We start from the raw sequence: 24,601 nt of genomic DNA, 5'->3' as shown, positions 1-24,601 counted from the left end.
AGACGTTGGCGATCATGGAATGCCGACATAACTCTCTGTCCCATATTCTATGAAGTAATTCATTCTGCCCGATGGTAACATGCAAGATAAATGCTTTGTCAAGCCGTTAGCTCGGTCTTATCATGGTTACACGCAAGTTAGATGCTTTGTCATGCTGTCGGTAGCTTTCGTCATTACAGTTACACTCAAAATAGATAGTTTTTTGTTTAGGTATAGAATTAATCCTCCTCTCTTCGTATTATAAGTCATTATCATTTTCCATCTTACAGGATTGAAGTCTGAACTCAGACATGGCGCAATAAACAGCCTTGAAAAAAAATTGATGCAACAAAATCAAAGCCATTTGCCATGTGAATGAATCGCAAAATACATAGCTGTGTGCACCAACAGGCCCCTATGCATACTTTGTGATTTACATGCTATAATATACAGATTTGCGACAGATTTCGCCCTTGACATCATGTATTCCGCTGCAGCTTTTTATCAAGGTGGTTATCTGTGTCTAGTCTAGACAATACGTCAAGCAACACCTAGAATATCTTTTTTTTGTATAGACATTTTGATAGAAAATAAAGCATACCAGCATATATTCATGCCCTACTTCACTAGAGATAATTTAATGCACATTGACATTTTGCTTCTTTCAAAGCATGCGATTAAGACAACACTCAGCTGTATAGCTCTTCCTCTTGTCAAATTTTATAAAGAAATTGCGATTTGACTTCCATACTTCATCGGATATTTGAGAGAAGATGTCGCACATTAGCATTTGCTCATGCCCTATATACGTATCATGCAGAACCAGTTTGATCAATGCACCACTGCACATCATGTTCACATAGCCATTCCTGAAGAGGGTGTAGTTCAGCCATCAGTACATCAGGGGGGTGTTTCACAGACTAAGATCAACTTTAAGTTGGACTTAACTATGGCAGGCCATTCATGCCTATGTTGACTCTCACCATGTACTGGCATTGGCTCTTAAGAGACGTTCAAATCAGGGTCACAAATCCGCAAAATTTACATTTTTTGATAATACATTATTGAACAAAAAATTATTATCTAAAGATCATAATGGTGAGAGCAACCAGTGGCATGAATGGCCTGTCATAGTTAAGTCCGACTTAAAGTCGATCTCAGTCTTTGAGAACACTTCCCAGGTCTTGTAGTGTGAGCGAAGCTAGCATTGTAGCCACATATTAGAGGGGAAATATATAATATGCAAAGATACTTGAACAGAAAGGTCATCCAAGGTCTAGGAAAATGCTGCTTATCTTGTAGACGAGTCTCCTGGGCAGCGTTTCAAAATTCATTGTAAGAACGACGACAATCCATTGAAATGCGTGTATGAAATTTAAGACGCATTTCAGTAGGATGTCAGTAAACTTGTACTTAGGACTGTATCGTGAAACAATGCCCTGAGATTTAAATCTTGATGAAAGTTAGCAAATGTATATAAACTTAAACATTTAGATAGCCACACTGATTAGATTTTTTTATATAGCTTCCATGTAGTCTGTAGTTATTGCAAACTTTCTCTTTCTTTTTCACATTCAGTAGTACATGTATAGCAAGCAGTGTGTCAGGTTGTTTTCTTTGCTTCTTATTTGCATGATGATTCAATGTTTGTGTCTTTCTATATTTTTTTCGTGTGCCCCCTCCCCACTTATCCCCTCCTTCTCCTCTCCTTCCTCCCCCTCTGTACCCCCCCCCTCCTCCTCCTAATCCTCCCCCTCTGTACCACTCCTCTTATCCCTACCACTGACCCTTAGAGGGCTACACACCCCCCACTACCCCCAAAATGGCAGTGAGGGGGCAGGTAGCCAAACCTCAGACTGTTATCTCAAACGAAATGGGTAAGTTGAGTGGGGGACCTGCGGGAGACTCTAAATTATTTATGCATAATTCATGCATCATTCTGGAGTACCCCATTACCGTGGACAGATCCATTTACAATTTTATACTTTTCATCATCCGCTTCCTATTTACAATTAACATGCACCATCTTTTTATAGCTAAACATCCATTATCGACTGCTTACAGTAATCACATATACATTATATACAAGTACATCCAAGCTTTGATTTATAGTACCCTTGCGCCTGATGAAATTCCTGTCGTGCTTTCATCATCTATTTCCATTCTTATTCCATTATCTATCATTTCATCATATGAGGCATACTAATAAATGAAACGGCCGAATCATTATCTTAACATGCATATTTATTCTCTTATTACAATAGTGCTATTTTTTCTCTCAATAGCAATGATAAATAATCGGAAGAGGAAGGAAAGTGATGATTAAAAAAAAAATGTTAAGGAATACTTTTAATATGTAATGGCTCTCTATCATATGAATGAACAAACATCTACATAACCATTCTCATTTAACTGCTCATAATATAAAGAGCAACATTCTTAATGCTGAAAACATGGTGAAAATCTGAAAAATCAAGCCACATGAGACAATTCAATTATCGTTCAACAAACTTTCCAATGCATTACAAAGTTTTATCTTGAATTATATTTGAGGGGTAAGGGGCATGTAGAAGCCGATTCAAACCGATGACAGTAGTACTATCTGTGACGGAGAACACCATCTTCACATAGAACCTATCCAATATCCAAAGCTGTGATTTTTATCCCAGTCGCACAGACGAGACCGACAAGAAACCGAACCAAAAAGTACTTAAGCCCGGACGGTCAAAAATCGGTCAGTTTGTAATCGGTTTGCAGTGTTACCAAGACACATGAACACCATTCATACATAGAACCCTGTCCATTATCCTTGCATCCTCATAATCCCAACTCCCATCTATAGAGCAGAAACCCATACAATCCTTTTTGTGCGATCCATCATTTTGTTCTGTTTAATCACGTTTTTGTTTTTGTTTTTGTGCCAATGCCACCCTAAGTGTTTCTTCACATACTTTGCTCTCTTAAAAACTTTTAATAATAATTTTCTTCTAATGTTGTGATTCTCGTTGCAAGGCCGCAATATCTATCATTGTTCTTTTGTATCTGACTACTGTGTCATTACAATTTTGTTTTTGTTTTCAGTGCCATCTCCACCAGAAGATTTTGTTCAGTTTACTGTTTGAATCACTTCCTTCTAATATTTGTTTATTCCTGATTGAGATATGTTGATTATTTTCAAAACCTGTTTAACTTATATATATTTTTCTTCCATTGTGTGCTTAACAAAAACCACTAACAAATGAAATTCTTTAATTAATTACTTAAAATTTTTGCTTTTGGGATCATCACTTTGTTTAAATGCAAGGGGAATTCATTATTGAAATATGGGTAAAAGCTGTCAACTCTCAGAAGAGTTGTTATTTAATTTTAATTCATGTTTATATTCAAATAGTATGTGAATTAATACTCTTTTATTTACTGGTAAAGGGACAGTCTAGGTTTTATATTTTAATTATTTAATTTGAAATCATTATTCAAATAAGATTCATGCTAGTCTGAAAATACAGTTTAAAGTTACATTATTTTTTTTTTATATCAGGGCCTTGTATTACAAATAGTTGCAATTGATTCTAATTAAAACTTTTTATAAGAAAGGGTCTAGCAATAGATTCAGAACTTTAAACTTCACACCTATGATTTTGAGTATCTATGTTATGGTTTTGATTATCCCTATAAAACTGTGTGTCTTAACTTCCACTTCTGTTATGTGCAAATACATGTGTATTGTTTCAGTATAACTGCATCTTTTTTTTTATAGCTTTGGAGACAGAGCATCAACCTAGATAATAGTCATTGACCTAGTTTCAAGAGTTTAATTTTCAAAGAGGTGCTATGCTATTGATTCTAATAACATACTTTTTTTTATAAGAAAGGGCCCAGGAATAGATTCAGAACTTTAAACTTCACGACTATGTTATGGTTTTGATTATCCTTACGAAACGGTGTGTCTTAAATTTCACAAATATGAAACACATGCGCATTGTTTCAGTATAACTGCATCATTTAATAGCTTTGGAAACAGAGCATCGACCTAGATAATAGTCATTGACCTAGTTTCGAGACTTTCATTTTCTAATTAAAAACTTTTTATAACAAGGGGCCCAGGAATAGATTCAGAACTTAAAACTTCACGACTATGACTTTGAGTATTTATGTTATGGTTTTGATTATCCTTACATACATGTAACTGTGTGTGTTAAATTTCACTAATGTGAAACACATGTGCATTGTTTCAATATAACTACATCAATTGATAGCTTTGGAAACAGAGCATCGACCTAGATAATAGTCATTAACCTAGTTTCGAGACTTTCATTTTCTAATTAAAAACTTTTTATAACAAGGGGCCCAGGAATAGATTCAGAACTTTAAACTTCACGACTATGACTTTGAGTATTTATGTTATGGTTTTGATTATCCTTACATACATGTAACTGTGTGTGTTAAATTTCACTAATGTGAAACACATGTGCATTGTTTCAATATAACTACATCAATTGATAGCTTTGGAATCAGAGCGGCGACCTAGATATTAGTCATTGGCCTAGTTTAAAGAGTTTCATTTTCAATTGAATTAATCATGTGACTGCATTGATCAGTAGCATTAATGATTTCCTTGATTCCTTCCCAAAGTGCTTTCATTTATGAAGTTGATAACTTTGGTTGTTTAAAAAAAAAATGCCAATGTTAAATTTAAAGTGAAAAGCTGTGGCATAGTTGGAGTCCGCCTGTTAAGGGGGCACCACAAAGTGAGGGGGCAACTGAAAAAAAAAATGTGAATTGACAAGTCTACTGATTTGGGGTGGGGGGGGGGGGTTGCTGGAGGTGGTCCGGGCATCTTTCCCTTCCTTTCTCCGATCCCCTTTCTCTTTTTTCTTGCTTGTTTTTTTTACCATTTGATTGGAGAGGGGCGTGTGCATTCAGCCTACATGAACATGTATAAAGATGCACAGACGCGATAAATGATGAACCCTCGTTGAAGAAGAAATTATTTTACCAATTTTTCGCCCCTAGGGCTTTCTCAAGTATCATACATCAAAAATACAGATGTGTATCCCCGTAAAATATAGAGTACCGAAGTGTGATTTCACATTGGTCAAGTTGTCAAGGGTGCTGGTACCAAACAATTTTGTGCTAAACAATGGCATGTGATCACACCAGCGCTAAACACTGTATTTGCCCTGCTCCAGCCCGTTGCTTGAATGATTTTGCGGTGAACCTCATGCACAGGCTGTGTTGTTAGGAACCAGTAATCGAGAGGACAAGCAAATATGACATTAGCACTTCGGTACTCTATATAGAAAGAAAATAAAGATGTATAAAATAGAAAAGATATAATACTGATTTACTAACATGCAGCTTGTCAATATATGTTTTGACTAATGGAATGTGTGCATGCCTGCATGGAACATAATTCGACTACCAGTAATAAGATATTCTGAAGGGAGAAGTGTAGCCATTTTTATTGTAAAAATGTAAGCATTTATACTGAAAATGCATATTGGTTAACGGCTATTTTGAATATTTAACAAGTTATTCTCTTCTCAATGTTGAGTGAAATCAAAAGAAAAATTGATGCAGAAAATGGCTGTTGACTAAATATTATATTTAACAGAATCTAGTTTTTTTAACGACACACATATTTTCTATATCATTTTTTGCATGGACAACTAATATTCATTGTCTTGAAGGAGACAATGACTCAATTATGAAATTTAAGAAGAAAAAACAAGATGTGTATGTTTATGATGAAGTTGACTAATGAGACTGGTACCTTGTTCCCCTCTCTTCTCTAACCTACAGCCCAAAAGCCACAGGTTGCACAGTACAGCGATGGAAAGAAAGCGTCTACCAGACCAGCCAGCTTCCAAGGACCAGCCAGGAATCCTATGGTACGTCTGAAAATGGAATCTTGCATCGATTTTTTTTAATTTTAAATGTGACAAGTGATTAAATTAGGCCTTAAATTTGTTGTTGTTGTTGCCAAAAAGACAAACCGTAGATGATGTTTTTCGGGAATGTTGTTGGTATTAATATTTTATCAAACAGATCCCTAAGATTCATGTCCATTTAATTTTAAACTAGCAGAGTTAGAAAGAATTCAGGCCTTTTAAAGTTGTTTCATTCCCGAAAGACGAATTTCAAAGATGATGGAATACCTTCCAATGTCTTGGGAATTTTTTTTATATGTACACATGTATTAACCAGACCCAGGATTCCATGAAGTTTATATTTTAGGGTGCAGAAGTCAACTGTTAAATTTAAATTGATTCAAAATAAATTCTGTTTTAATACAGGAAAGTTTTGCCCCATAATGCAAAAGACAAGATTTAGATAAGAGGAACAATAGGAATAGGCATTTTGTGTCTTTTTGTATTGCTTGACAATAAACCATTATTTTTTTCTTTCTGAAAGATTCTTTTAAGGGAACTAAAGTACCATAGAATTTGTAATGACATTTCTCAGTTGAAAAGGGCAGTTGCTCCCCATTAGAGTATAAAATGGTGGTAGTGATTACAGGTTTAAAGGGAGTAATCAATAGCTTTTGATATTTCTAGCTAGTCTCAAAGATATGAATGACCTTAAAGGATAGAAGATATATGTAGCAAGGAATACCCTGATTTCCATTTTGATTAAAAGAAATAGAAGTATGAATTCCAATGTGTAGAGATCTTCAAGTTAATAAATTAGTGAAGACACAGGTACATATAAAAAGGGAACCCCTAATTAGCATTTAGTTCAAAAGAGAGAGCTAAATAATTCTAAAATCTAGAGAAAGTTGAAATCATTGAAGAGCTTATTAATATTCACTTTTTTTATTGGGTGTGGGATGGAGGGGACTTCAAAACAGAGTAGCTTTAAATTGAATCTGTAATTGGTTGTCCATACGCACCTCTGCTGTGTGTTTATGGGCTCGTTCACATACGACATGGGAAACCATATTGGTTTACATGCCAAGGTTTTATTTCTCTGTGTAAATGAATGGCTAGTCAGGACAAAAAACATGTCCTCATTCAACAAAGGGCCTACGCGCATTCACACTCTGTCTGTTACAAGATATTAATTTGTGGAGGGTATTCAATTTACGTTCAATCCGACGTTTACCTTGTCATTTTGTGAACGAGCCTTCATGAGCCAATGTAAATCATATGCAGCACACTGCATGAAACTCTGTTCGTCAGACACGTCACGTTCAGCTCCATACAATGTCACTTCTTCTTATCTTCGATGTTCACTATGATTTTTGTTTACATGTATCCTGCCTGGCTTCGATGCGTCTCGTGTTTAGGAGGTAGATGAAATATCATTGGTTTGGCGTTTATTCAAATCAATCCACAGCCTTTTATTTTCTTTTTCTTTGCTATTATCACATTTTCTTTGCTTCATTGTATTTAAAACAAATTTGCAGTGCACTTTTTCATTGGTTTTGATATCATCTTGGTCATTTTGCACTTCATATTGCAGGGAGTGATTTACCATCTTGAAATTTAAACTTTCAGGACAAAATCTCCAAAATTGTCAGAATAAAACATTTTTTATCTTGCACAGTTTCTTATTTCTGGCTCTAAAACTTGTAAACTTTCAAAATTCAAAAGCAAAAACAGAAGGATGTATCCGCCTGCTGCCTTGAGCCCTGTGGCTAATAATGTATTAGGAAGGCTGTTTCTTTTGTTTTTAAAAACACGCATTGAAATGCGATGGTCAACAAATTACTCCCTGGCTTTTATTACAATCATTGCACATTTGGTATATATTTGGGATTTTGAGCAATTTCAAACTTCTTCCTTGAATAATACAGTATTTTTTGTGCATTTTCAAAGTGTGTTGTGCATACACTTCCATGTGTGGTCTTGTCAAAGGTTTACGGTGTGTAAGTAATTGTACTCAGGGGTGCACTCTGTAACAGAAAGATGGTCGCAGACAACTCTTAATTGCCACCATCATTTGAAATAGGTTCACATTTCTACATGTGCTTGCATGTTGAGAGACTCCTACACAATATGACTGTGAGGTAATGCAATACGACATGAAAAGTTATTCAGAGGTGATTTGGACAAGTTTGTGGCCATGTGCCATGTGTATGTTATTTAAAAAAATGTCAAACATTGCTGTCATTCATCGACAAAAAAAGTCACCAAAAAGTCACTTCATCATTTATAATCAGTTTTGAGATTGAAATTCCATCTTGTTTTTGCCTGTGATTTGCTCATTTCCCATTGTGTTTCATCAATTCAGCCTAATTATATTTCAATTTGATAATCCAGTTTCAACATACATATACGACCTTTTAAATGTACATATTTAGGAAATACTTTCTGCAGACTTCAGATAATAATGCCCCAATTATTTTCTGTTGGTACCAGTTTATGGATGCTCCTTATATACTTAAAAAAAAAACGACATTTATTTATTTATTTATTTATTCATTTATTCAATTATTCATTTATTTATTTATTTATTCATTGAAATGATTGGTATTTTGTTTTCATGGATGTGCATGTCCAGGGTCATATCTTTCACTTTGCTGGAAATGTGATTTGAATATTTGCAATTCTATGCAGGCAATATACAACTGATATTTTGTATTTTAATTGCGGTGATATAATGAATGCCAAAAGCTAGTGGTGGGAGCAAAGGTTGATATAGCATGGTATTATAATGCAATAAGTCACTTTTGGAGGTATTTTGGTGAGGTTTGGGTTTTGTTTTGAAATTTGGATGGCATGTGGACTTTGCTAAACTGTATGCTATGAATCGGAGACTTGAGTATTTTGTTTTCTGCAATCTTTGAAGGGTTTATTATTTTCCTGCCTTGTTCCTCTCTCCCTTGCTCTCTTCCTAGCTCTCTTCCGAAATCTTTTCCCACGTCCCTACCTCTCTCTCTGTTTATCCCTTCCTCTATCTCCCCCTCTCTCTCCCTTACTAGTTTGTTTGCTCCCTCCCTCTTTCCCTCGCTCGCTCCCTCACTACCTCAATCTCTTTCTCCCTCCTTCCATCTCTCCCCCTCCTCCCTCCCCTCTCTCTCTCTCCTCATATCATCTCGTATCCTCCTCTTTCTTCCTCCCTCTCTATAAAAGTCTGAGCTCTTCCTCCAATATATGATATGAATATTGGAAAGGGGAGGATGGCAAATGAGGCAAGGCATTGTTAGGCCGACAAAGGGGTGATAGATCAATTCTTACAAATACATTCATATCATTCCCATGAAAGTTTACCATTTCATTTGATTCCAAAAAATGTTAATATACCAAAATGTTTAAGTTTTGACATTCATCCTCATGCACATGTACATTTACCGTAATAGACATCTTAAAAAGGCAAACATGATTCGTGTTGTACATGTACGTACATTCCTTTTACATGAATATACACAATGTATGCATACATTATTGCCAATAATCATGCCATCATCATGTCCGCAAAATTTTTCTTTCTTATACAACCAAATTTGCTGTTTGAAATCATGGTAAACTATCTGGTTTTACTTTTGAAATAATGATCGTTCTAATGATTTCATTGATTTTTTTTTAAAGATACATGACTATCCAATTCAATAGCATTCTTGCACTATTTGTCTGTTTTTTTCATTTCGATGTTCAAATAAAAGGTGGGCACCATGCAGGCAACAAATGCCCAATCCTAGATCCTTTGGCACTGTAGTCTTGTCCTCATTGCCCAAGAAAACTTGTGGCTCAGATATGGACCCTGTTTCACAAAAACCCCTTTTCAATGACAAATGACAAAAATCAGGACAAATCTGCTGATATCCAATCAGAAGCAAGGATTTCAAATGATCATGCTCTCTTGTAAAAAAGACAAACAACAAATGGTTGCCAAATTGTTAGTTTTTTTTCTTCTTCAATACATGTACTCTCCTGAGAAGTTGTGATATTGCAGGAAAATGTTGATACTCATGCATTTATCAGATGACATGAAAACAGCCTACATTACAGTCCAGAATCTAATACAGTCAAACCTGTCTATAGCGACCGCCCAAGGGAAACACAAAAAGTGGTCTTTGTAGATAGGTTTCTTTAGTACATGTTTCTATGAGAAACCGATCTTAAGGGAAACAAAAAATGTGGTCTTTGTAGACAGGTGGTCACTAAAGCTGGTTTGACTATAGCTGTTAATTCCAAGCACAATGAGAGCCAATAAATATGTCTGACCTTTCTTTCATCTTGTTTTCAGCAAAGTTGACTTCTCATCATCTAGCTAATCTTCATTGTTCGAAAAAATTAAGAGTGATGATGTAAAAAACCTCAAAAGGCTAATGATCATTTTTTCTTTTGGAAATTTCAGGATCTTGTTGCGTTGGCTGCTCAGTTGAGTGCGATGGGAGGCGGCGGAAAGGTGGATGAGGATGATGACGATGACGATGAGGAGGACGACATGGTAGGTGGTCCTGGAGGAGATGGAACCATCCCAGCATCCGACGTGCCAAGACCGCTGTAAGTTCAGCAAGGAACGACTCAACTGCTGTCGAACTGAACACGTATTAGTGACAATAATGATATTTGTGACAGTAGTCATATTGATGACAATGATCATACATGTACTTTGTACAGAAAGAAGAAACAAAAATATATTTTGAAAGTGACAACATGTGTAACCAGGGGCAGTAAAAAAAAATTGAAGAGAGTCCCCCTCCCTCCCCCCTGGACGAAAAAAGAAAATGCAAAATGCTCCCGGAGCATGGACAAAGAATAGGATGAAGTATGCCATTGGTGATTTGACTGAAAGGAAAAAATTAAAATAATATACCATTTTAGTAATGTAATTAAATTTAATGCCCGCATCTTTGTTAAAGGTGAAATTCAAAGAAGATCACAAATATGTCAACTAATGTATCACTAGGAACTGGTAAGCTAACAGATGACCATCGGACAAGTTTTAGGTTAACTACATATCGGGTGATTTATAAAAAAAATACATAAAAAAACCACCTCCATAGCAGCTGGGATATACGAGAGATTCGCCGGAAAAAAAACGATGTTTTAATGACGTCACTATATGGACCAACACTGCCCAAGCAGACGACATCACATAGAGAATGAACATAATTGCAAAGCTATTATTTCTCAAATTATAATGAGTTTAGTGTATATAAATGTAATGGCATGTCAAACCATTCAAAAGTGGATATGACCCGATTCTGATAACTAAAATATTTTGCTTGCAAATACACAGGATAGGGGTTAATTAACAATCAAAGAAACCAGACTTTCAAATTGAAAAACCCCTGGAATGATATTAGGGACGGCATTTGTTCCCTCTTGAAATGCCGAACATACCCCGGTGCGGCAGCTGAATATACAATGGCGTCTTATTTCGTTACAAGCGACATATTCCTTTATTTTTGTATTGCTGCATTTGTCATCAAAATAGAAACATGCGCGGGGTTTAGAGTGAGGCAATAGATTATACATTTAGCCTGACGGTAGTGAAGTAAGAGAAAGAACTCGAGAGAAGACGAAAACACAGGCACTATAAATGTGTGAGATGTCATGGGACATCGTCTGCTTGTGCAAGTCATGTCCATACTGTGATCTCACACATCTTAGCAGCGTTCGGAGAGCTCTTCAGGTGATATGCCGGGGCTGTATTCAAGCGTTTTGTAATTCATGATAATCATTAATTCGAATGTTTCCAAGCATTGAATTTTGATAACCTTGTCGAATCAAAGTTTCAACTTTGCAATAATGAAAGTAAAGTTAGTTTTTAAAATCAATGAATATCTACTTTAAGTTACAAATTGTTTCATTCACCTGTTATGAATAAGTGTATTTCAATAGTCAGAATGCGAATAGCATACATTAATCGTGACTAGATAATACATTATGGCTTGTCATACCTAAAAACAAGTAATGAAATGATTTGTAACGTGGCACTAAACTAATGTTTGTGCATTAAATTTGATTACATTACAAAAATGGACTACTGGGATGCAATATATTAAACATCAAATGAAAATGTGTAACAAACTCAAAGGAATAAGGGATAGAATCCTGAAAATTGAAGTATGAACAGAATATTTTCACTAATATTTGTTGACTGTTTCTTTGATCCACAGACCTGGTACACCTGGCTATGAATGTGATACATTAGAAACATTTATAATCAAAGAAGGTAAGATTTGAATTACTTTTCCGTTTTAATTGGGATTGATGTAAATTTCTGAAGAAGAAAAAAAAAGATTAATCATGAGGTGGTACAAAAATAAGAAATGTTTATAATTCAGTTTATACAAGAAGATCAGCCTTTCATAAGATTTTTCAAATGCTGAGAAAAGTTGGGCCAATTCATTATTCAATTTAATTAAAGGTAATACAAAGTTTTTGGAAATTTTGAAATTGGGTGGATAGTGATTCTTTACAATTTTGATATATTTGGATGCCCCTGTGGATGTATTATAAGCACTAGAAAATTTAGCCCCTAAAACAATTCTGCTTTCGGGAAAAATTGAATATAACAATTTACCGGTGCTCCCGGTAAATTTTGATAAATTTTTAAATAGCGCCTACGGCCGTATAATGGTAGCTGCGAACATGAAAATCTCAGACTATGTAGTTGTGATATATAATTTCTAAACCAGAATTGCTAATCGGTCGATTTTAGTCTAGAAACATTGTTTTATAGCTTATTTAATATCTTGACCTTGAGAGGGAGCTATACAACATAAAGATTTAATTATTTACAATTCCATAACTTTAGACTCGATTTCAACCGCAACAACGATCACTGAATATTGTAGGATCGCTTATGCTTCCAACATGTTCATTTGAACCAAATTCATAACCCCATACCAAAACTTTGTATTACCTTTAACAAACATGTATGATACAAAATATTGGGCTAAATGAGTCATTGTCAAAGATGACAGAAATAGGTTGTTACTTGTCAAAATCATAACATACCTCTGTCTGTTTTATGTATTCTCTGGCTCTGTCCTTTTTCTTTTTTTACACCTTTTCCCTATTTTTCTGTCTTTAAAAAAGGTGAAATTCATATGAAAACCCTTTCAAGACAGGATTCATTTCTAGGGCTAAATTGATCACATTTTGTTCTTCAAATTGGCAACAATAATATCTTTCTTTTAATGCTACATTGTTAAAATAAAATGCAATGTTTCTAAAGACGATATTCATAGGCAGGAATGTTGTTGTTAAGTTGAAAAAGTGGCCCATTTAAAAATAAATTTAAACACAATTTAGGTATTTTCAAGCTTATTTTCATTTTTTTTTAATTCCTGGAATCAAACGAAATAAAGCCATGAAACAAAAAATGGATGCAGCGTTTGCAGAAATTTTTGGCCTTTCCACTCATGCATCTGGCATATATTTATTAGGTCTGGGAATCCAAAGTTATTGTGCCGAACCACAAAATGTGAAATAGTAGCAAATGGGTTAATCCATCTTTTTGTCTCTCCTCTGTAGATCCTAATGCAAGTACAGACAGTGTTGAAAGCACAGAGAGTACAACAAGTTTCATCCAGTCAAAGAACCAACAAGCAGGTCCAAGCAGAACACAGGTATGTCCACTTAAACCTTCCTGGACTCCATGTCATTAAAATATTATGCATTAGCCAGTTAGGTTAAGGTTAGGTTAAGCGCCTTGAGCATTTAATTAAAATGGATAATGGCGCTATATAAATCTCATGTATTATTATTATTATCATGCTCATGATATGAAGGCATCCCAGCTCTATGTATATGCTGTATTGTTGTACAAGATCAGATAGCAGTTAGTTGGATTATTGAAAGTGTATCGTTAGATTTAAGAGAAGTAATATTCAGTTACACACATTGATTCACTTCAAGCAAACCAAAGTCATAATGCAGTCATGTGAAGCTATTAGAGGCATCGTTTAACAATGTTAAATCTGAGATGCATGGCCCTACGTGTTATCAACATCTGTGATATGGTGTAATGTTGAAGCCCTAAAAAAATTAAGCCTCAAAAAGTAAAAATCTTTCAGTGACTGGTTTTACCATACTCATTTTCCCCAATATACAGTATTGTTATAAAAACCGTTAGGAAAAAACAAAATTTGATTTCGATTTCCAATCATAATATTTTGATAATCAGACAGGCGATGGGCTTGTAAAAATCATGGGGTTCTGGACTGACCTTTATATATTGTAATTTATAATTATGATTGCAGCATGAGCTAAATCCAGGATTTTGTTTCAGAATCTGAGGCAATGTTACAGAGTCATTGCGCATTTATGTTATCTGTCCATCTTTCTTTCTCTCCTTCCAGTTTGATGCAGCACCAACCAGGCAGTCGAGGAGCGTGGTCCAGCCGGGAGGGAGGAGCACACCCCCTCAGGGCAGGCCCAGGTCCGGCCACGGCTCCCCAAGAGATTCACCCAGAGACTCCCCTCATGCACAGAGAAAACAAGAAGCTTTATCACAAGGGGGTAATAGAGGTAGCCCTCTTGGGAACAGAAGGGTAAGGACACACCCTTCTTTAGTTCTGTTTTGGTGCCCCGGTGACCTGGGCACATTTATTTTAAATGTTTTGTCTAAGCTAGGCGATAATGAACTACTAGTATGTAGTTAGATGTAGGTGAAGGCTTCGCCTACAGGTATTAATATTGTGTGAATATGGGCCCTGGATGTTTCATGCAATTTCACTGTAATTAACTGTAAGAGATAGGAGACTGCAAACTTGCATTTGATTGTAGGACTTGCAATCGATTTGGATCAATCACAATTCTTAATAAGACAAAGCCAAGATCTATCTTATGATTTGCAATAATCTCTTGACCTATTCACATACTAAGTTAAATTTTGTCCACAGATTCCCAAAGAGCCAGTCAGACCGGGTAGCCTTGAGATCAACGCAGGAAGCTGCGATGTCCTACCCGATCTTCTACCCCAGCAACAGAGTCCTAAAGGAGCATCCTCAAAGACGCAGCAGACACCGCAGGACAAGGCATCCTCGGAGGAGGTACGTCACCTTCCTCTTTCTCAAGATGATCTGTATGATGTCCAACAAAAATGATGTGTTTCTCGTCCCCGCCCGCCTCCTTTTGGCCGCTGCCTCCTTTTTTTAATACTATTTACTATTCAGAAAAAGAAGAAGAAAAAAACCTGTGATATACATTTTATTTAATTCTAAAATGATAAAAATCATTTTTTTCTGTCATACATTACACCAGTATACTCACAAAGCACAATATCTGTGAATAAATACTCTTGGTCAGCTATAATTAGGATGGCAGTCATTTTGGAGAAAAATTGCAGAAAATTGCAAAATAATAAATAGTATTGCCCTGCCTCCTCCTTTTTTTTTAAAGTCCGGACAAGAAACACGTTATTTAGTAATTTGCCCTCACCAGTCAATTAAACACCTGGCAAAATATCCCTTCAGGAATATTTTAACAAGATTCCTTGTATCACATCCAAAAGAAAAAATTACTGGTAACAGTTTTAATGTCTGGAGTTTAGACACCCCCAGATGCGCTCTGGCAGACAGGTTATTTTTCCTTTTGGATGTGATAAAAGAACTTTTAAACCATTATTACAACCATCCTGATGAAACTAATTTTTTTTTCATTTTTGTTTATAAAACAAGGAGAAAAAGTATACATCCCATTGTGGTCTTTGCCCTCTGCAAAAATCGAAGATCCTTAACTTACTTTCTTGTTTTAGTACCGACAGGCTATTCTTGCTGCGAACGGCACCGGTAGTGGGCCCAAGACCCCCATGCGCAAACAGACGTCCTTCTCCGCGTTCGGATTCGGTGCAAGCCCCACCACGCCGAGCATACCTGTGCCACCGAACCGTCGCGGCTCGAACATATCGGTCAACGTGAAGCCGACGACACCAGAGAGTCTCAACGACATGCCCGAAATCAGGAAGTACAGGAAGAAGTTCAACTCAGAAATCCTCTGCGCTTCATTATGGGGTGAGTGAAAGTATGGTATCAGTGTGAACGGTGTCATTCCTTTAAAACAAAGTTACATGTCTCCCTCCATGGCTTGTGACTAGAAAAGTTGCAAACTGAACGATATTGGTTCTTTGCTTTGATTAGTATACAAATAATACACATCAGTGAGGGCATGAGTAAGAATTACCCACACAAGGTACCTTTGGAACAGTCTAACATGCCTGAGGCGATAGCCGAGGGTGTTTGGACTGTTTTGAAGGTACCAAGTGTGGGTAATTTTACTATTGCTTGAACAAAATGATGTGTATTATTTGCATTATAAGATGATGTTTTATTTGTTTTTTATAAAATTATGTTTTATAACAAGATTTTTACTAATGACCGGTCATTAGTAAAATTACGCGTTTGGCAAAATAAATGCCTGGTCACGTGTACACTCTCAACCAATCATTTTATAAGAATCCCCTTCATCATCTTATAAAAGGGAATAATAGACAATTTTGTAATGATTATGTTTGTCTTTGTTGTGTAGCATTTTCGATGCTAATTTGAATATTACCCCCAAAAGATAGATAAAAGTTGTGACCCTGTCTTGATCTACAGTTGAATGAGTCACAAACAAAATCTTTTAATGTAACATGCATAAAAGACCTTGAAGTAAAACCATGATGTAACATGTATCATGCTAAAGGACCTGTTTTAATTGCTACTGTCACTCTCTTCCTCTCTCCATTCAGGTGTGAACTTGTTAATAGGGACAGACAGCGGTCTGATGCTGCTAGATAGATCGGGAGAGGGCAAGGTGTACCCACTCATCTCAAGAAAACGCTTCCAACAGATGGATGTCCTGGAGAGCCAGAACATCCTTGTCTGCATAGCAGGTGAGAAACACATGCATATTACTGCATGGGAAGTGCTGAAAGGGAGTTCTCTCTTTAAAGTGACTCGGTAACATTGTTGAAGGTTGATGAAAAAACTGCTTAATTTTTGTATGAAATGTTACTTATTATATTCCTTCTACTGTACTTACCCTCTAACATGCAACAAATCCTGATTTTTTTTTCAAAACACAAAGATATTTATGGTTTTCTTTGAAGGCGTCACTGTGCGAAACCCTCCTACAGTAAACTCCCCCAACTATGTATGAATTTTCCCAACTGTTTTTCAATGTAAATAAGACATAAAACAGGCTTTCAAAAAATCTTTTAACACTTCAATGTCTGGAATGGTATAAAGAGCCAAAACATCGCATTGTGATAATTTTTATTCACCTAAAATGTATTTAAATTGTAATAATATAGTTGGGAGAATTAAGGAATTGATAAGGTCAGTTTTTCCCAATTGGTATCATTGACATTGGTCTGTATTCACTCAAACTTTCAGATTATCTTTGATTTTACATCTATCATTGTTGAAGTCACTACCTTAGCACCGTTTTCATCATATGAACAATGTTACCAAGTCCCTTTAAAACCTAAAAGAGATTATCTTCTGTGTGTAGTTGTTATCAGGCAGTAATTGTGGCACAAGAATTGAACTTTTTGCAATATATTGTCCCGAAATGATTGAGTTGCTACTTTGTTCATAGTGAGTTTTGCTCTAATCCATCTTTGTTTTTCTACCCGTACAGGCAAGAAGAACAAGTTAAGGACCTACTTCCTGTCATGGCTCAAGCAGAAAATAGTCAGGAGTGACGGAGAGGCTACGCTAAGTGTAAGTTTTACTCTTTCATACTCCTCCTCAAAAGAAAGGTGTCAGAATATCCGCCATGCGTCTTTGGGGGTCTTTGGTTTATGAAGTCTCACGCTGTCTTTGAAATTTGAGTTCTATAAATTATGTTTCACAGTTTCTATAAAAAAATATATCAGGAATGATAAACAGAGGAGGAGCAGGGGAGGGGGATCATCCATATTGGTCATTACACCAAATGATAAGTCAACAAAATGATTATTAGACCATGACGATAATAGACAGGCTATGTGTAGACCCTATGGGAATAGACCAGGGGCCTGTTTCACAAAGCCTTTTTTCAATGACAAATGACAAAAATCAGTGACAAATCTGCTGATAACCAATCAGAAGCAAGGATTTCAGTAGCTTATAACAAAAGTTGTCGTTTGTCACTGATGACAAGTTTTGTGAAACGCCCCCCAGTTGGGTAGTAGACAAATTGTTTATAGACCAAACAGCAATAAACCAATTTGTGGGGGCTTTCTAAAACAGTTCATTGGCTTTTATACAACTTTCCCTTTTCCTTTCACATTGAGCAGCAGCAGCAGACGATGGATAAGAGGAAGAGCGGTTTCCTGTCTGTAGGTGACCTTGAAGGATGCATCCATTACAAGATCATCAAGTACGAGAAGATCAAGTTCTTGGTGATCGCTCTCAAGGACAGCATCGAGATCTACGCCTGGGCTCCCAAACCATACCACAAGTTCATGGCCTTCAAGGTACGTACCTTTAAATTGGATCTATCCTCTCCTGGAAGAGGTGTCCTGGGGGGTGTTTCACAAAGATTCCAAGTCAAACTGAACTCTAAGTTGGACTTAAAAATTATGATAAGCCGTTAGCATCTATGAAAGTATTTTGTTAAAAGTTATTTTAAAAAGCATAACATTTTGATCTAAATCATTAATATTTTTTATTATTAAAGGAGATTTCATGTTCTTGATGTGGAATTTATTAAAAGTCTAAAGTACTTGAATTTTAGTTTTTTAATGTATTTTATTTTAAGGCTACAAATGGCTCTCCATAACTTTTAAGTCCAACTTAGAGTTAAGTTCAACTTAAGGATCATGGCTTTCATGGTTCATACTTCACTGTATCAATCCTCCCCCATTTTACTTGATATTCTTTTTTGACAATACATCAAAAAAGGATGTTTGAATACATTCAAAGATAAAATTAATAAGATATGATATACTCAAAACTAAGTATTACCAACACCACTCTAAAAGTTATCACATACCATTGTGATATTGTGTCTCTCTTATGATACTGAAACCTAAAAATAAAGCCAGTATAATTTTTTTTTCTTTTTTCGTTGCAGTCTTTCCCCAACCTGGTTCACCGACCTTTGATCGTTGACCTCACAGTGGAGGACAACCAGAGGTTAAAGGTCATCTATGGGTCAGTCAACGGATTCCATGCGATCGACCTTGATTCAGCGTCTGTCCAGGATATCTACTCACCACCTCAGGTAGGTTACAGATAAAGAGAGAGAGAGAGGGAGAAGAGAGAGAGAGAGAGAGAGAGAGAGAGAGAGAGAGAGAGAGAGAGAGAGGGAGAGAGAAGAGATGGATGGCAGGAGAAAGAGAGGGAGAGAGAGACAGAGAGAGAGAGAGAGAGAGAAGAGATGGATGGCAGGAGAAAGAGAGGGAGAGAGAGGGAGAGAGAGAGACAGAGAGAGAGACAGAGAGACAGAGAGAGAGAGAGAGAGAGAGAGAAGAGATGGATGACAGGAGAAAGAGAGGGAGAGAGGGAGAAAGAGAAAAAGAGAGACCAAGAGAGACAGAGAGAGAGGGAAAAAAGAGAGTTAGAAGAGGGGGTCTAGATGGATGAGAGCAAAAGAGGGAGAGAAAAGGGGGAGGGGTAATGATAAAAGCGAAAAAAGATAAAATAAGATACAGTGAAACCTGTTTTAGCAACCACTCGTTAAGAAAGACCACCTGTCTATAACGACCAAAGACCAAATTCTCTGTTTCTGTTTGATTGTGTACTATTATTCATTGTACTGTAATTGTCTTGCATTGTATCTTAGGTTAGTAATCAATGCCTCATTGTTTTTTGTTCTATTCTCATTTATCTTGACAGGAGATTGGCACTATCACTCCTTATTGTGTTGTCATCCTACCCAACTCACAGGGAAAATACCTCCTACTCTGCTTCAACAGTAAGTTAAACACACATAGAAGTGGGCTCTCATGGTGCTCATGGGGAATTTGAGGGGGAATTCTTTTATAGCAGTTAAACCTTTAGCAACACCTATATAGGAACACCATGTCTTGATAAAGACACTGCTTTTAAAAAAAAATTTAATAGTGTTTCTCAGTTGAAAAGTATGAAAGGAACTTGTCCATTAAAATAAATTGTAATATCTCCACTTCGTGGTCTGAATGCAGAGTTTTATTATAATATTAATAATAAATATTTGGTTCTTGTATAGCGCATATCAATTATAACGTCTCTATGCCCTTCCAAAGAGCTTTGTAAAATATTACCCCGGTTTTAACATGTCTGCCGTTACGGCGCTCTTGCATTTCAAGGAATTAATTCCTGCCATGTACCCATTCACCTCACCTGGGTGCCAAGATGCTTACCACTTAATACCTGTTGTAAGACAAGGCAATTCAAATCTTTAAAAGTTCTCTTTGTTTCTTCCTTGTTAATGTAACAAGGAATATTTAGAATGCCTATTTGAAATATTTCAGTGAACCTACGTGCAACAAGCCTAGCTTTTAAATAGGTTCACTTTCCATTTTGGTATTTATTGATTTACAACAAAAAAAATCATATTATTAATTACTGTGATTCAGGATTATTTACTTCCATATATGTATTATCTTAAAGAAATGTTAATGTTTTGTAAAATGTATTATGCTTTGTTATTTTTGAATGGAAATATGAATAAGAGCAACCGATCAATCAATCAACCATATGTTGCCTTTCAGCATTTTGCAATATGTCTTTGTGTGAATTACCCATGAAATTTTTCTCTTTTCTCTTCAGATGAGGGTGTGTTTGTTGATACTAAAGGTGTCCCTTTTAAGGATGTCATCTTACAATGGGGAGAGCTACCTGCCTCAGTTGGTAAGTCTCTTAAAGATAAACTTGAGTTCTGGTGAATATAGAAGATGAATTCTCACAGAATCCAACAAAACTTACACTGAATGTTCCAGATTACAAATAAATGGCATGTGCCAAACGATTTTGGTAGAAAATGTGAAGTGGCTGAGTAATGAGCAAGTGAAAGTTGTAGTTTTTACTGAAGATGATTTCCATCAAGTTTTTGTGAAGTTGTTTTGATTTTACTGGTTCAAAACAAACAATCTACTGCAGGATAAACAATCCAGAATGAATTATAGCCATGTTCTCTCGACATACGATTCCCATACCAGAGCTCAAGATGGGGATGATTGTCGTGAGATAGTCATCTAGATCTGAATATTATGAGAAGATGCAATTTAGACTTTATTCATTTGTTTTGTGATTGTTTCTCATTCTTGTAACACAGCCTACATCAGCACGGGTCAGATAATGGGCTGGGGGAACAAGGCTATTGAGATCAGGTCAGCTGAGACAGGTCACCTTGATGGGGTATTCATGCACAAACGCAGTCAGCAGCTACGCTTCCTATGTGAAAGGAATGATAAGGTGCGTATGATAACATGATCAAATAGTGAACAAATATACCTTGCACTGAGAGGCTCTAGTTGAAATTATGGATCGAGGTGTCAGGAAAAGCACTATTTCTGTCATCGAGGAATTCATAATTTCACTAGTGGCTTGAAATAGTGCATGAAGTATTTGTTTTACATTTTTCAAACCAAACCTTCATAAAAATATTAATAATAATAAGAAGAGAAATAATTTCTGTCGCCAAGGAATCCATAATTTCACTAGTGGCTTGAAATACTGATATCACACTGATCTTGATTGATCTCATATCTATGATGTCGTCCATTATATAGTGCACTGTACCACAGATGGATGACGTCATGGTATAGGACATTTTCCTTATTGGTAACATCATAGCAATTTTATGTTTGGTCACATGATGCTATGTTGTCAAAAATATGATATCTACTATCGCCCAGATGGTGTATTCATGCACAAACACAGTCAACAGCTATGCTTCCTATGTGACAGGAATTATGTTCTTATAAGCTGATCGTACATCAGATTTCTCTGTAATGATATTCCTTTTTGTTTAGGGTGTTAAATGCTAGCCTTGGGAGAGTCGTAAGTCTTCTCAGTTATACCCTCTATAAAACAATGCTTATTCTGTCTCTTTTCTTATTTTAAAGATATTTTTTTCAGTAGCCATTTTATCCCTTTGTCTCTTTCTCCAGGTGTTCTTTGCATCAATACGGCCGTCCAACTCCCAAGTTTACTTCCTCACCCTACGAGCAGGCCTCGGTAACTGGTAGATCCCCCATCAAAAGCCTGGATGTCACAACTATCCGTCTCTTCAGGAGTATTTAGGGATGATCCCCTGGTTAACCTGTACATACAACAGAGAGAGCAGATTGTCCATTGCTTCTGGTCCGATCATTTTCTCATGAACCACAGCACCATTGGCCCTCTCTAAAGTGGTCTTAATCACCTACCGGTAAAGCCTCGTTCAAACCTAACAGTAAAACGTTAAAGAAGGAATTTGCAATGGCAAAAGAAAATCTATATGACATGCAAATGAAAGGCAAGTCTGTTAAAATATCACGAGCATGAAAGGATCTCAACTAACTCAGGTCTGCGTGCTATGATGTATAGATTTTGACACACATTGCACTAATTTCATCTTATTGCACTGGGGCACATTTGTTCAGTGTGAGGCAGTTTATAGCGTTGAATATGAACAAGGCTTGAGGCCGTTTATAGCGTTGTATATGAACGAGGCTTGATGGTGGTCGTAGTCTCCGTCGACTGCTGTAGTTTTCTTCAAAGACACCAGAGGATTACCATTGACGTTATGCAGGATCTTTCTTGATAAATGCTGTCCCTCGAAATCCAAGCAACCTCCATCTTACCTCTTGGATGAATGGAATAGTCTTATTTGTATATTTGGTATTGTAAGACTGGAAGAATCCATTGTCTGTAATGGGGGTAACTTTGAGGTTGAGCATCAAATCTGTTCTTGCCCATTGCTTATATATTGTGTCCGGTGATGTGCAGAATGAAAATTTGAGGATATAATTGTCAGGGTTTATATCAACCCTCGTTTAACCATCATGATCTTTTGTATAATTAGCACTAAGTAATGCTTCTAAACAAATTTGAGATTAATTTTCTCGTATATTCATCCCTCAGTCAATAATGATGACATGATCGATCAATAAATAATTGAATTTATTTGGTTTCAACCTTTTTCTGCTGCATCTTTCGCTACGCATTGGTGCATACTCGTATAAATGCACACTTGATAATGAGGTCATGAAATTCAATTCATCATATTGCAAGTTAAAGGTAAAGACCAGTTATAGTCATGCGATTGCATTGTGAAAGAAACGTTGTGGAATTGATCAGAAAAGGTTGATCATCTAGCATCTAGCATCTGCAAGGTTCTGGAATCATCAAAATGATAATAAATTTGGCCCATTCTTCGTAAAGTTACAAGCACTATACACAGAAAGATGTATATGGGACTACCCTATATCTCTCACAGACCACGAGAGAAACAAATTTACCAAATATATGAATTAGTAGGCGGTTTCCGGCAAATTTTTTATCATCATGTATTATTCAAAACATATTCTTTCACATGATTGGTAATGAGAGCTTCCATTTCATTTTTTGAAACTGGGGCGTTTGCAATACTGGTCTTTACCTTTAACTGGTTTATCCATGGAAATCAGCTTGTCCCTATACTAAGTCTATGGGAACGAGAGAATCCATGGTTTTTGTCATGGGTTATTTTCAATCACAGAACAAATGAAGTAACAAAGAGGAGCGTGAAAGGATATAATTTTGTAACAAATGAATGGATAAAAAATGCTTACAAATCATAATAGATATAAATCTGACTGTGTCTTACAAAGAATTAAGGATCATTATTCATCTTATAATGATGCTAGTATTGCAAATATAAAGAGTTTCCCCTTTTTTCCTTCTAAATTTATGTAGGATGCAATGTACTGTCCTACTAAACAGAATCCTAGCCTCTCTTTTAATTTTCGTAAAAATTTAGAAAAATGAAGTGCTCTTTTTGTGATGAAGATACGCATGTACTATCATTCACCGAGACAGGGTTTTTCCTTATGTAAATACTATAAATGTGAAATAAACACATTGCAGCTTCATGTAACTGTCGTACATGGTATGCAATGTGGACTCAACCCTGCATTTAAAGCCCCACTGCACTACTTATAGCTACTTGCGCCCTCTATATAGCAAACAATGCCTAATCAGTGACCATTGGTCCCCCCCATGAACCTTTTTTTTCTTATGGTAAGTGAGAGCTGATTTGATGAGATAGCCATATGTCAGTGACCTTGCAGGATGGACTAATCCCTCCTGTAAACTAGTACAGATGGACTTTAAGAAATACAGAGGCACAGTGTATGTGGTCATTGGCAATAGATGGTTTTAAGTAAAATCTGTAATTTCCAGATTAATTTCATCGTACTTGTACAGTTCTTTCTTATACCCACTACCAGGATTCATGCCGAAGAACTTCGTTTTGTTGTTCTCCGCTACATTTTGTAAGGTTTAATGTAATGTAATGCTAGAATCATGTAGTCCCATTCATAACATTTCAAGTTGGCAAACTGACTGATTCCCAAGAAGGGGATGAACATCTCTAGATATGATTTATAAATGTGAATGACTGGTGCTTGGAGATTACAATTAAGTTCTTAATTTCCTCTTATTTTTCTTAATTGAAATTAAGAGTTTGCTTGCCATGTTTTGGGCCTTATTTTTTTACTCTCTGTTTTTGATTTTTTTTTTCCTGAAGTTTTAAATCATGTGTGTACAATGTAATATAAATTTTCATGTAAATAATGTAAT

The 24,601-nt window shown here is 36.2% G+C and overlaps 1 protein-coding gene across 3 annotated transcripts in view; it reads left to right on the top strand.

Annotated features, from left to right (window-relative positions):
• Positions 1 to 22,373, top strand: part of LOC590257 (TRAF2 and NCK-interacting protein kinase) — an 87,164-nt gene extending 64,791 nt beyond the window's left edge. The window contains exons 13-28 of one of the 3 annotated variants that reach the window (XM_030981723.1): positions 1,773 to 1,856; positions 5,782 to 5,870; positions 10,282 to 10,430; positions 12,053 to 12,108; positions 13,416 to 13,510; positions 14,243 to 14,434; positions 14,786 to 14,935; positions 15,640 to 15,895; positions 16,615 to 16,758; positions 17,508 to 17,590; positions 18,148 to 18,327; positions 18,927 to 19,076; positions 19,691 to 19,769; positions 20,606 to 20,686; positions 21,111 to 21,250; positions 21,949 to 22,373. In XM_030981723.1, the coding sequence (XP_030837583.1) occupies positions 1,773 to 1,856; positions 5,782 to 5,870; positions 10,282 to 10,430; positions 12,053 to 12,108; positions 13,416 to 13,510; positions 14,243 to 14,434; positions 14,786 to 14,935; positions 15,640 to 15,895; positions 16,615 to 16,758; positions 17,508 to 17,590; positions 18,148 to 18,327; positions 18,927 to 19,076; positions 19,691 to 19,769; positions 20,606 to 20,686; positions 21,111 to 21,250; positions 21,949 to 22,026 (2,006 nt within the window). In that variant the 3' untranslated portion in view covers positions 22,027 to 22,373. Of the gene's footprint in view, positions 1 to 1,772; positions 1,857 to 5,781; positions 5,872 to 10,279; positions 10,431 to 12,052; positions 12,109 to 13,415; positions 13,511 to 14,242; positions 14,435 to 14,785; positions 14,936 to 15,639; positions 15,896 to 16,614; positions 16,759 to 17,507; positions 17,591 to 18,147; positions 18,328 to 18,926; positions 19,077 to 19,690; positions 19,770 to 20,605; positions 20,687 to 21,110; positions 21,251 to 21,948 lie in introns of all 3 variants that reach the window. The other 2 variants (XM_030981724.1, XM_030981725.1) reach the window with 2 other exon arrangements.
• Positions 22,374 to 24,601: the final 2,228 nt, after the last annotated feature.

The sequence above is a fragment of the Strongylocentrotus purpuratus genome, unplaced genomic scaffold (genome assembly GCF_000002235.5).
Source record: "Strongylocentrotus purpuratus isolate Spur 01 unplaced genomic scaffold, Spur_5.0 spur5_scaffold_12, whole genome shotgun sequence".
NCBI lineage: Eukaryota > Metazoa > Echinodermata > Echinoidea > Camarodonta > Strongylocentrotidae > Strongylocentrotus > Strongylocentrotus purpuratus.
Note: the sequence above shows the minus strand (reverse complement) of the source record. Positions and strands in the feature narration are given on the sequence as shown.